This window comes from Juglans regia, chromosome 13 (genome assembly GCF_001411555.2).
Source record: "Juglans regia cultivar Chandler chromosome 13, Walnut 2.0, whole genome shotgun sequence".
In the NCBI taxonomy this organism is placed as follows: domain Eukaryota; kingdom Viridiplantae; phylum Streptophyta; class Magnoliopsida; order Fagales; family Juglandaceae; genus Juglans; species Juglans regia.
The window spans coordinates 11,345,433-11,358,206 of record NC_049913.1 but is presented as its reverse complement, the minus strand read 5'-3'; the positions used below and the strand labels follow the sequence as shown (position 1 = coordinate 11,358,206).

The following is a 12,774-nucleotide window of genomic DNA, read 5'->3' as shown; positions in this document are numbered from 1 at the left end:
GCAAAGGATCTATATTTTTAATGCAATCCATGTTTACACCCCTAACTCTCTGATAGTTAGCTTATAAAATAATGTGGACTTACAATATAACATCTCATGTAAAAATGCGTTAGTTTATTGATTAATTTTTATAATATTTATATATAGATTTTTTCGTAATAAAAAATATGTCCAAAAGATTATGAGAAAATGCTTATAAACAACAACAATATTTATCCTTTTAAAACTCCCCTCTTTTAAAATTTAACCATTCGGATCGTAACATGCTTTATGCATATCCTTCTATTTTTCTAATCTATTTTAACTGTTTTTTTTTTTCTGAACCAATCTAATTTAACTGATCATATTATTGAGAAATTATAATTTATGTTTCAAAATTGAGAGAAGCGATAAGTTTGAAAGAGCTGTTAACCACAAAATAATTATATAAAAATAATTTTATAAATTGATGTAATTTTATATAATTAATTAGATTTATTATATAATAAAAATAATTTTATAATACGATGAATCAAATCATATTAGAGATTATTTTTTTAAATATTTATACAATTTTGATAACCCGAATGCACACGTGGTTTTTACGGATCAGGCCCGACCAAAAATGGATGATCGAACAAACTAGAAAAGCCTATCCACCCGGGAGCAATGTATTGGACCCATATCTTCTTCTTCGTCTCATCGCATGCATTGTCGACTCAGCTCAAAGAGTCGGAGAGGCAATGGTTACTCCTTTCCCGTTATCTCCATCCTCTCCTTTCCCCTCCCCTACCAAATTCCTCAGAAGCTTCTCCTCCATAACGGTAACAAAAGCTTCACCACTTCAATTCCTCCACTGCAAGCGACTTCTCTCTGTGTCTGTGACGTCCTCTTTTCAGAACCCTGACTCTGACTCGCCTCCTTTGCCTCCCAAAGTCCAGACCTTCTGGCAATGGTTGCGCGACGAGGGCGTAGTTTCCTCCAAGACTCCGGCGAGGCCCGCTGTCGTCCTGGAAGGTCTGGGACTCGTTGCCCAGAGGGACCTTTCCCGGAACGAGGTCGTTCTGGAGGTCCCCAAGAGATTGTGGATCAACCCAGATGCTGTGGCAGCCTCCGAGATTGGTACTGTGTGTAGCGAGTTGAAGCCTTGGGTGTCTGTCGCTCTGTTTCTGATCAGAGAGAAGCTGAAAAACGATTCTCCGTGGCGCTATTACCTCGACATTCTTCCGGAGTACACGAACTCCACTATATATTGGTGGGTTTGGCTTGGTTTTGGGTGTTTGTGCGTGGGAATTTGGTGTTTTGATAGAATTGAAAGTGTAGGGTTGATGAATATGGTTTAATGGTTCCAGTGCAGGTCAGAAGAGGAGCTAGCTGAACTTCAAGGTTAGTGTAGTTGCTGTTTCACATTGATCTTTCCAGTGTTATTCTTGTGTTAGGCTTAATAACTTTCCAAGATTCGGATCTAGCTGTGGATTAGTTCTCAACATTTTTGGCATTTCCGACTAAGGTTAGCTTCATCTGCAAAGCATTAAAATGGTGCTAGTTCTTTGTTGTTTGATACAAACTAATAGTTCTTTTGTGTGAGCAATTGGTGGTGGACTTTAATCTAGATAATTTAAGGCTAGTGCAAACTGCTTACCCTGTTTGAGCGTATTATAAATCATGATGGTTGCTAAATTCCATGACAATGGGAATATTGTTCTCTCGTTTATAAGATTTTCGAAATGGAAGTGCATCGGCTCGACATTCTAGATATGATTGTGCTGCGAGTGTATCTTCTTGATTTTCTTTCACTATTTTTTTTTTTTTTTTTAATCTTGATTGGATATTGAGGGAGGGAGGTGGAAGGCTACAACAGGTTTTTAAGCTCCTTGGGAGGCTCAAGACTATTGTGGGAGCCAAGACATTATACCCAAATTATTGGCTTTCTCTGGTCTGTGAAGACTTTATGAGATTCATCGGAAATTTTCTAATGTGCATAAAGTCACAACCTTATTTGTTTGGTTCGCCAACGGATTAAGTTCAACTATATGTCCTTTGCTATTGTGTAAGAGCGTAGTGTGGCTTTGATGATGACAGGTGTCATAATTTAATTTGCACAGAATGCGTTGTAACTTGCCATTTGTCATTGGAATTCAATTGAATTGACATTTTCAGGAACCCAACTTTTGAGCACAACGTTGAGTGTGAAAGAATATGTGCGAAATGAATTTCAAAAAGTGGAAGAAGAAATTATATCCCCTAACAAGCAGCTTTTTACTTCTCCTATAACATTGGATGAGTTCTTTTGGGCATTTGGAATACTCAGATCAAGGGCATTCTCACGCTTGCGTGGTCAAAATCTTGTTTTGATCCCGCTTGTAGACTTGGTAAAGCATTTTTTCCCTCTTCATATTAGTTTTCAGTGGCAGGCACCTGACTTCTGAATTATCGACAACACTAATTTGTATGGAAAAGTGAAATAATGTCTCCTACAATATATGCATGGATGCTATATATGATCATTTATATATTTTTTTTTATAGGTGTATATGATCATTTATATTTTATTGAAAATATTTTCTGGTTTATTCTTTAATAATGGAGGGCACGATTATCAATCATCTCCATATGCTGATGCCTGTAAAAATTTGACTGCGTAAAAGCTTTGTTGGATATCCCATAAATGGAATGCCATTTAAAATTTACTAGGTTGTAATGTACTCATATTACTTGAGTAGCAAAAAGCTGTGAAGATGATGCCTTCATCCGAAGCACTTGTCATATAAATTGGTCTCAAGGAACTGTCCCATAAAACCTCATTAAAAAACTACACATTTTATTTATCATTTTTACATAAAGGTTGTATTTCACAATCTGATAAAAAAAAATGGTGCACTTTATGCAATGCTGTTGCTATTTCCTTTGATAATGGCTAAGCTGCCTCTAGTTATGAATCAGATTAACCACAGCCCTAGCATAACCACAGAAGATCATGCATGGGAGATTAAAGGAGCAGCTAGTCTCTTCTCTTGGGATTCCTTATTTTCTCTACGCACACCTGTTTCTGTCAAGGCCGGTGAGCAGGTGAAGTATTCCTGCTTCTGATGTTTCTTATCGAATTTGGTTCCATTGGCATTCCATAGATCTGAACACACATATTTTTTCTATTTGACATAAATGGTTATAATCTTTTAATTCATCAGCAAGTTGGACAAAGTTAATGAAAAATAAGGTTCCATAAATGGAGAGTCATTTTGTGTCAAGATGAGGTGATGTGTTCAAAAGAAGTGGGATATTAAGAACTAAGTATCAACGTGTTCATGCCTTGAAACCCATGACCGCTCTTTTGAGTTTTCATGACTAGCCCTCTCATTCCTTTTTTTTTTTTCTAGCCCTTTCATTCCTTATGAATAAGTTCTGGTTTTATTTTGTTAATGGGTAACAATTGGAAGTTTTTCAATAGGTTATGATCCAATATGATATAAATAAGAGCAATGCTGACCTGGCCCTCGACTATGGGTTCATAGAACCTAAGGATGATCGTAATGGTTATACTCTAACACTAGAAATATCCGAGTCAGACCCATTTTTCGGTGACAAGCTTGACATTGCCGAGGCAAATGGTTTGGGTGAGACTGCATACTTTGACTTTGTTTTTGACCGTCCACTTCCACCATCAATGCTTCAATATCTGAGGCTGGTAGCACTCGGTGGCACCGATTCTTTCCTATTGGAATCTATTTTCAGAAATTCTATATGGGGCCACCTTGACCTACCTGTAAGCCATGCCAATGAAGAACTCATATGCCGAGTTGTCCGAGATGCCTGCAAATCTGCTCTTTCTGGCTATCATACCACCATTGAAGAGGTAAAATTTTGCCCTCCATGTTGCCATTACTTCTCATGCAATCTTATAAATTCTTGTTATATGCACTTCACATCATAAGGATGATAAGGAAAAAGGTTAAACTACACTTTATCCACTTTTGTTTCGAGTTGAGTTTCCAACCTTCAATTTTTAAATATGAGCTTTATGTACCCCAAGCGTAATTGCATTTGCTTTTGAATCAGGAGTTTACTATAAAAAAATTTATAAGTAAGTTGTTGGTGTAATGTAATGAGGTTGCTATAACACCTAGGGGTTGGCTCGAGTGGTAAAGGCCTTGGGCTTAGGGTTATGCTCCTCCTAGGTCTAAGGTTCAAATCACCTTGGGTGCAAAAAATCTCTAGGGGCCATCAAACTGAGGGATTTTCCTGTTGAATTACCCGAGGTGGACTTGCGGGAAACTCCTTGCCGAGAGCCTATGCACCCCCGGAATCCGGAATTAGTCGGAATGTTGTTCCCAAACACCCCGTGCCAATAAAAAAAAATTAGGTTGCAATTGCATTTTTTTGGTTTTTCTTTTGTGACATGTGATTTAGATGTATGAATCTTAAGTGTTTTCAAATGAAAGTCTATTAAAATATGTGATCTCAGGTGAGTAATTGCCCCAAATGAAAAATAGAAGTACTATTTTTTTTTTAAGTAAAAAAATAGAAGTACTATTTGTATTTTGCTTGTAAAAAAATGAAGTCTTATTTGTTAAGGCCTACTGAATGCAGTACTATAAGCTGTATCAAATATTTGCTAGGTGGAATTCCATCATACGCAGAATTTATAATGTAGGTTATTATGTGGAAGCATAGCCATGCACCTTTTAAGACAATGGTTACTGGTTGATAACATCTCAGTTCGGCAGGTCCAACTACCTGAGTTAGCTACAAAAACAATTGTTAAGTGAAATATTACACTGATCTCCCTGCCACGTCCCTTTCGTTTTTTTTTTTTTTTTTTTTTTTTTCTATGGCTGGTGGGGGGAACTTCTCCTTGTCCTTGGAACCTTCAATCTCTTCTTTGGAATTATAGATGGGTGGTGTCCCCCAATACTCAATCCATCTAAACTGATTATAACTAAATAGAAATGTGTATTGCAGGATGAGAAGTTAAAAGGAGCAAATCTTGATCCTAGGCTAGAAATTGCTGTTGGGATAAGAGAAGGGGAGAAGAAGGTGCTCCTACAAATTGATGAGATCTTCAAGGGTAGGGAATCAGAATTGGATGAATTGGAATACTACCAAGAAAGGAGGCTGAAGGATCTTGGCCTATGTGGGGAGCAAGGTGAGATCATCTTCTGGGAGCCCTCCAAGTAGGGCCAAGTCTTCAAATGCCCCTCCTAAACTATTATCATTAGGTTATTACCTGAACGAAACACTTTCTTGAGAACTTCTCTGAGGGGAAAAAGGGACAGCTTTTTACATGGTGAAGTGAACTCTCTTCAATCGGGTTTGCGATCAAGGATTCCCACTCAGCTTAATTTCTGCAGCTAGGTTGTACTTGTAGTTCATGGTTGAGCTACAATCTTTCTCAATAGCTAGTGCATATTCTTGTCAACTCTCTTGGAGTAGCATCCTTACTTGTTGAAACTAATCGTGCAAACAAATTTCTACTCAAAGTAGCTCTTAAAGGGAGTATATAATAATAGCTCAGGGTCATCCAGACCATGACTAAATCAATTGCCTATTATTTTGCAATTACAAATGAAGTTTGATGGAAATGCTTACAAGACTCTGAAATTCATGATTGCAAAGTACTTTTCTTCCCAATAATATTCAATTCTATATGTGCCAAAATATGCTCAAAACTTGAGCTAGTTTAGCCATCAACAGCGGCCTCTCTTTGGCCTTAATTATCTGAAAAGAGTCCCACTGAGATGCAGACATAAAAAGACAGTGAACTTGGACAAATTATTACAAACTAATTATTATGAATTTTTTAAAATTTTTAAATAAAAAATAATTCTAATTTTTTCAAATTTTATAATATTTTTTATTCAATTTTTTTTCTCATTTATCAAAACTCAAAAAATATCCAAATCAAACTATATCACTACTATTCACTAATTATTTTATTATATTCACAAAATTTATATTTCATCTCACTCTACAAACGAGTCCACGTGTAATACAAGATCGAATGCGAAAGTTAACAACGTGGTTTTAGAAGTGCTAGGAAGTACGAAGTTCATAAGAGATATTTTACATGAATAAATAATTTTAAAAGCATCAATATTTGCTTATCTACATCATCTTTCTCCTCTATGATACATTAAATATTTTAATTTTTCTAATGCATGTCTTCATTTTGTCAACTCATGCATTTTTTTTATCTTTTTGTAACCCATGAATTTATAAAAAGTTACTGGGTTTTGTAGAAAGTTAAGAGGCTCACAAGAGCCATGGCTCTCTTGTTGGATAGAAATTAGAAACATAGAGGTAGTTTGGCATACTCTGGACAAGACCCTTGGTCTCTCTGCACTTGAGGGTACAGTTTGTGACTTTCTTCGTTACCAATATACCACCGAACACTTTGACTAGAGAGAACCAAAAAATATATGAACAAAAATAACACTGAATACGCATCTTTTGAATCCTAAATGGGCACTCTAACTGTTTCTTTTCTTTTCTTTTTTCCTTCTATCGTTTCGTGCAAAACTCTTCTGAAAGTGATCGTATACATTGCATATATGCCTTATCTTATGAACGTGACATGAGCTGTTTACAATAGTATCCCCGGAAAAATTCAGAGGTTCACTGTCCAAGATGATCTCAAAGTTGGCTGGATTGTAGTCACCTTAATCTAATTGATTTTCCAGGGCCTAGCAAGTCATCACAATCTGTAATTCCCTCACAGAGGCACTCCTGGGGATTTGCATAAAAATAATCTTCTTCCTTTGGTTTGTCTACGGAAACTTTACGAGGCGTTGGCTGTCCCATTCTTTTCTCATGAGCCGACCGGACAGCATTGACAAACTCGGTCCATGAAAGTGTTCCATTCTGATGCATATCCAGTAACCCTACAAGCCTCTTCCGATCCAATAGGATAGTTTTTTTAAACCCAAGATATCTGCAAGAGATTAATCAGAAGTGTCTTTAAGATCTAAAAATAAGAGTGCTTAGCTTCCATTGCCATTAAATCAACTAAAAGGCCAACTTTGGAAGGGTAGGTTATACAAACCTGCGGTGACCTTCCACAACTTTTGCCATGTTTCCATCGTAGGTGGGAATAAAAGTGCTACTGGCTACCGAAACCATAAAATCTAAAGCTGCCATTTGTGATGAATGATTCTGGAACTGTCGCAGCTCCTCTGGGGCTAGCAACGTTTCTTTTTTCACCTGAAGTTTTTGGGTCTCAAATTTTAGAAGGATCATGTGCAAAGATATGCAAGATGATCTGAATGATCCAAAATGTTTGTCAAGTATACCAGTAAATCCGATATATCACTTCACAACTGCTCAACAGACACTAAGGATTAGCTATTAAGTGAAACTTATAAAGGAAAGCCCATCAATGTCATGCTTGATCCTCAGCTTGTGAAAATCACCATGTCATTTGGAAAGATTTCAATATGTTACTACTGAAATCACTATTAACTAAAAATAACTACCAGACAGTGAGCCAATGACCTATGGGCCAACTGGCATTACTTGTCTTTAGGGATCATGGGGTGCAACACTGGGGGGTTTTGATCCCCCCCAACTAGGCAATGGTGCCCTCTTCAAAATTGCCAAGCAAAAAAAAAAAAAAAAAAAAAACTACTGGAGACTGGAGAAAGTGGAGTGTTTTCACTAAGAGGAAAACAAAGATAAGGGCAAATGCAGAATAGCGATAAACTTACAATCTGAGGAAATGCAGCTCTTAGTGCCACAAGCCTCTGTTCACTGCCATAAATTTCACCAGCTGCGATATAAATCTGTGTCTCCTTATTGAAACCCAATGCCTGCAAAACCAATACCATCTCCTCTGGTGTCAGAGGACACAAACCTTGTGATCTTCTCTCTTCTGACACTATCTCTTTCTCTCTCCACCAAGGGTAAGCATACCTGAAAGAAAGGTGTGAAAAGATGAATGATATTTGTACTTAAAAAAACTAATTTAAAACTTATCAAAAAGGGATGAATGCTATTTATGGGTGTGTATTGTAGTAAGTGGATGAGTACAAACTAGTTTTAACTTGAGATACTTTTTTTTTTATATAGGTAATCATTGAAATATTATTAATAGAAATAGGCCAAGCCTAGGTACACAGGAAGTATACATAAGAAACACCTAATTAGGGTTTACAAACGAAAGGAGAAAGTCATGGACATTAAGTCCATTACAAATAATGGTTCCCGCCCATAAAAGCAATGACTTATAGAAGAAACGTTTTAATTCATCCATTGTTCTCTCGCAATCTTCGAAGCTTCTTTAACTTGAGATACTATCATAGACTTGAGTGAAAATAATAGATACACTTTGGTCAGGAAGGATCATACATTATACTCTTTCCTCTGCCCAGTGCTAAAACCCTGAGCTTCTTGTTTCAGAAACAAACAAGCGGGAACTGGCCTTATTAAAACTCAATCAGGACATTTCAGAATTTACCCCATTGACTCATCATACATTTGGCATCCTCTCCAAATCATCATACACAAGGCATTATAGCATAAAGAAATTTGAAATTCCCTGATCATTTGAAAACAAACAATGACTATTCTATACTGTTCCTTGTCCTTTGTTCAATGCATCATGAAGTGAAGTGCTTCCTAAGCAAAGAACGTTGGTCAAGCTTTTGAAATGAGCATTTAGAACTAGAAGAGACCAAAAAAGTATAATAAACACTACAAACCTCATCCTCTTGAGCTCTGCAGCTTCTTCCTCAGTGCAGCCATGTGTACAACCTGAGAAAGCCAACATGTCCATCTCATATCTCAGATGCAGAGCCAGGAAAGGTCCCTTTTCTTGAAGCATGCGAACTAATTTGTATCCCAAAGTCTCAATCTGAGGAGTGAATTTCAGTGCCAGGAAATTAACACGACACCTGAGTTTCTGAAGATCAGATGGGATCCCATTATTCGCCAAACGTGCATCTGTCTTGTTGAAGTGCAATACTTTATACTTGCCAAAAAGTGGAAGAATCTGCAGAACGTGATCAAAGACTTAGGGTAATGATGGATAGCTGAAATTTAATAGTTGATTTTTATACATTTCTTTTTTTCTCTGGGGGGGGGGGGGGGGTATTGATGTCCCACTTTTTGGTTCAAAATTCAAATCAGTCAATCCTTTAAGGATGAGGCCAAACTTAATATGCACTCACATTATAATTTGGCAATGTAAGCCCCACTAATAAAAATGGATTTTGTAGGGAAATCAAGCATGCGATAGCCATATGAGGTAAAAATCTCATGTACGGTTCTGTAGAGTGGCAGTAAGGGTGACTTATCTGTCAACTTTTCCACTATCACCCCCAAAAAACCGTACTCTGGCAACAGTTCGAGGGGCTCTTCAAAACTACCTTTACGCCCCCAAAAAATTGAGGGAAAAAAAGTACAAGTTGATCAAAATCAAACTTTGTAAATTCTAATTATCCAAACTATCGATACCCATGAATTGAACTACTTTTTCTTTTCCTTCTCATGACTACCTTTTTGTAAACTGTAATTATATAAGGTTTGAAACCCATATTAATAAGACTGACGGGTATCTTCATTTCTTCTTTTCATTTTCTCTGGGAAACAGATACGGTAGGTTAAATTAAAATAAATAATGCAGAAAGAGGTCACACACTGAATACTTTCTTTTACCTCTGTAGGTATATTAATGCTTCTAACACAATACTCGTTGAACTTCCACAAATGCACTACCATGCACGGAGGTACATATCTTGATACATATTTTGATATACTACTTGTACAATTACATTCATCACTAATTTTATGAGTTGATCTATGCATAGATTTAGATGCAATCCTGATTAGAGTAAAACCTCTCTAAAACTTTTGTTTTAGTTTTCAGTACTGACACTAAAAACAAGACATATCAAGATGTTCATAGCATGAAGATAAACCCATGTAGATTTGAGGGGACCTTTTTCTTTTTGAAGAACCTTCCCCACAAAGATAGTTATTCCCTTCCACAAAAATAAAAATCAAGTGAATTCCCCTATTTTTAGGACTCATCGAGAGCCCTAGTCAGTCAAGATCAAACAAGACACAGAAGTATTCTCATTAACCTAATAAAAAACAAATCTACAGACATGCTGTGAAGTTGATATGTAGCAAAAAAATTCATTAATTAAATACAAACTAATAAAAAGTACACAAACCTGTTGCACGTAATATTTTTCATTTGACCAGCTAACAGGAGCCATCTCAAGTGGGATGAGACCATGTTTCCTATTAAACCTCTTTGGCAGCCTTTTTATGATTCGAACTTCATCTCTTAGTGAATTAATGAAATGTTGCACATCAAAGATGTCCTCAAAATTACTGCAGAAAGAATGTTATGGGTTAAAAATTCTTATATAAAAATAAAAGAAGAAAATTAAGCCAGTTCTTTTAGAACAATCAATACACCTAGGGTCAGCCCAGAAAGATGTCTTGTCGAGCTCTGGAACAACCAAAGTGAGATTTAAAAGCCGAGCAACAGTCACCATGTCACATATCTGAAATGTCAAACTAGCTAAATCAACAATTTGACATATGGTAACAAAGGCAGGCAAAGAAAAAGAACAAAGGGTACCAACCGCTGCACGCATTTGATTCAAGCCTCCATTGCAAGACACTCGTAGAATACCATTACTTTTATACTTTCCTGGAATATTTCAGAAGTTAGGTTCCATTTGGAAAGAAAGAATAAAATATGCTTAAAACCAATTAAAATACAGGTACTTCATACGCTAAATTATAATACCCCATAATTCCCCAGTTGATTATGGTCTTGATCATATAAACCTCGTAGAAGAAAATAATTGTGAAGGCATGGAATGCGTTGGTATTTTAGAAAACCATACGATGGAAGCACTTGGGACTTTCAAAATATCACCAGAAAATGATTAGAAATTAATCACGAAATTTGATCAGGAATGCAGTAATTCAGCATCATTATTATGTCAAACAGCATGCAGGAGACAGCACAAGGCATTAGAAAAGTAGCAATTTAGCATAACCCATGCGGCTCCAAGCATCAGAATCCCCAAAATTTTCTCAGTATCCATTCTAAAATCACGTAGTGCTGTAACATTCTTTTTCTCTAATCAAATCAAACTATGCATCCAAAATTTATATTATATTGAAGTGCAATAGAACTTTTTTCATCAGCAGTTTTCTACTATCCAAAGACGCAATATATCGCATGCAGTACTAAACTGAGACAAATTGAGTAGCGACATTATAGATGATCCGATTCCGATTACTAACGCACTAGAGCTTTGGGTCTCAAGAACTCACTTGCAGGTAGAAGAGGCGGCAGCGATTGCACCTCTTCGACGCGAAGCTGAGCTACCCTCGATATTCGATTTGTAATCCCAGCCAGCAAATGCGGATGCCATAGCTCCCCGACCGCCACCAGCTGAACCAAGCACGTCCAGAGCACAATGCTCGAGCACACGCGGATGAACCACATCTGCAATCGCGTCCTCGGAATCACTGGAGCCGGTAGCTTATCGCAGTGCACTTGTATACTCTCTGATCTAACCTCCATTTCTCTGCCCAACACCTCATCGCCGCTTCATCGAACCTCTCTGCCTCCACACCAATTTTTAACCCCGATTTCGCTACTCAATTGTAACACCACAAAGCCGGCATGAATTTCACAAACAAATAGGCATCCACACTGTAAACCCTAAGCTAGACTTATCTCCGAATCCGAAGCAGGAAAAGAAAATGGGAACGTAAGTAACTAGGATAACGCAATTAGGAGGTTGTGAAAGATCGAAAAAAATAATAAAACCTTAAGAGAGCAAAACAAGAGCGGAGAAAAGGAGGGATAAAATCGAACAACTTTTATCAACAGCAATACAAAGTACAAACCGATCAAGTCAGGTGCTTCGTTCTGAATTGTTTTGGACTTTTTTCGGGGAAAATTTTCCTTTCCTTTTTCTTTTCCTCACAACGGAACCGTCAGACGCTGCATCATGTTTTCATGGGAAGAAATAATGAGAAAATGACAAATAGAAATATAGTTTGGCTTTCAATCTCCTTCTCGATCCATCTCTTTATCATGGACTCGAAATAAAAGAAAGTGCTGTAAAGATCAGAGGCTTTTGAACGGAAAATCTTCGGAAATAGATCTCTCCATTTCTGATGGATCCGTACGTTCCTAAACTTCCTATATGCTTCGAACTTTGAAGAGGTCGTTCTCTACTCTGCATTGAAATTTTTCCCGTTTATATAATTTTTCAAAACTGCTGAGATATTTGCAATTGATTTTATTTTGATTATTCCAGTCAAGAGTAGGGGTGTAACCGGTCCGGTCCGGACCGATTTTGGATAAAATTTAGGACTAAACCAGTATGTACTAGTTTTATATTTTTTAAAACCGATTATGCATCGGTTACCCTCCTAAATCGGTACTTCCGGTTTTACCGGTTTCTGGTTCGGTCCGGTCCGATTTTCCGATTTTTTAAAAATATAAATTTTGCAATTTGTCATTAAAAATTTATTTATAAAAAAAAAATTAATTTAAAAAAAACTGTTTTATACTTTTATTAATATATTAGACTATATAATAGTATTAATATTAGACTATTGGGCCATACAAATCTACCCACAAATATCTGAAGATCTATGCACATATCTGTATGACCCATGAACACGGTCGTGGCCTGTGGGTCTGTTGTTCAATTTGTTCGATTAGGTTCTTTGTTCAATTTGTTAGATTTTTCTGATCTCTAAGACTGTAAGTTTGTTTGGTTGTAAGTTTAGTTTTTGGTTTTCATTTGGATTTGTAAG

The 12,774-nt window shown here is 36.8% G+C and overlaps 2 protein-coding genes across 4 annotated transcripts; one reads left to right on the top strand and one right to left on the bottom strand.

The window, feature by feature from the left end:
• Positions 1 to 658: 658 nt before the first annotated feature.
• On the top strand, positions 659 to 5,527 carry LOC108992916 (ribulose-1,5 bisphosphate carboxylase/oxygenase large subunit N-methyltransferase, chloroplastic-like). Of its 2 annotated transcripts, XM_018967634.2 has the most exons (6): positions 659 to 1,234; positions 1,337 to 1,365; positions 2,140 to 2,351; positions 2,923 to 3,048; positions 3,428 to 3,832; positions 4,939 to 5,527. In XM_018967634.2, exons 1-6 carry the CDS (start codon positions 723 to 725, stop codon positions 5,152 to 5,154), a joined length of 1,500 nt encoding a protein of 499 aa, XP_018823179.1. In that variant the 5' UTR covers positions 659 to 722; the 3' UTR covers positions 5,155 to 5,527. The 2 variants fall into 2 exon arrangements, with proteins under 2 accessions (XP_018823179.1, XP_018823180.1); XM_018967635.2 differs by lacking the exon at positions 2,140 to 2,351 and having other exon boundaries at positions 2,912 to 3,048.
• A 755-nt stretch (positions 5,528 to 6,282) lies between these two features.
• On the bottom strand, positions 6,283 to 12,223 carry LOC108992917 (rhamnogalacturonan I rhamnosyltransferase 1-like). Of its 2 annotated transcripts, XM_035684481.1 has the most exons (9): positions 11,854 to 12,188; positions 11,272 to 11,597; positions 10,569 to 10,636; positions 10,399 to 10,487; positions 10,149 to 10,311; positions 8,673 to 8,962; positions 7,680 to 7,884; positions 7,019 to 7,176; positions 6,283 to 6,907 (listed from the first exon to the last, which is right to left on the bottom strand). In XM_035684481.1, exons 2-9 carry the CDS (start codon positions 11,522 to 11,524, stop codon positions 6,631 to 6,633), a joined length of 1,503 nt encoding a protein of 500 aa, XP_035540374.1. In that variant the 5' UTR covers positions 11,525 to 11,597; positions 11,854 to 12,188; the 3' UTR covers positions 6,283 to 6,630. The 2 variants fall into 2 exon arrangements, with proteins under 2 accessions (XP_035540374.1, XP_018823181.1); XM_018967636.2 differs by having other exon boundaries at positions 11,272 to 12,223.
• Positions 12,224 to 12,774: the final 551 nt, after the last annotated feature.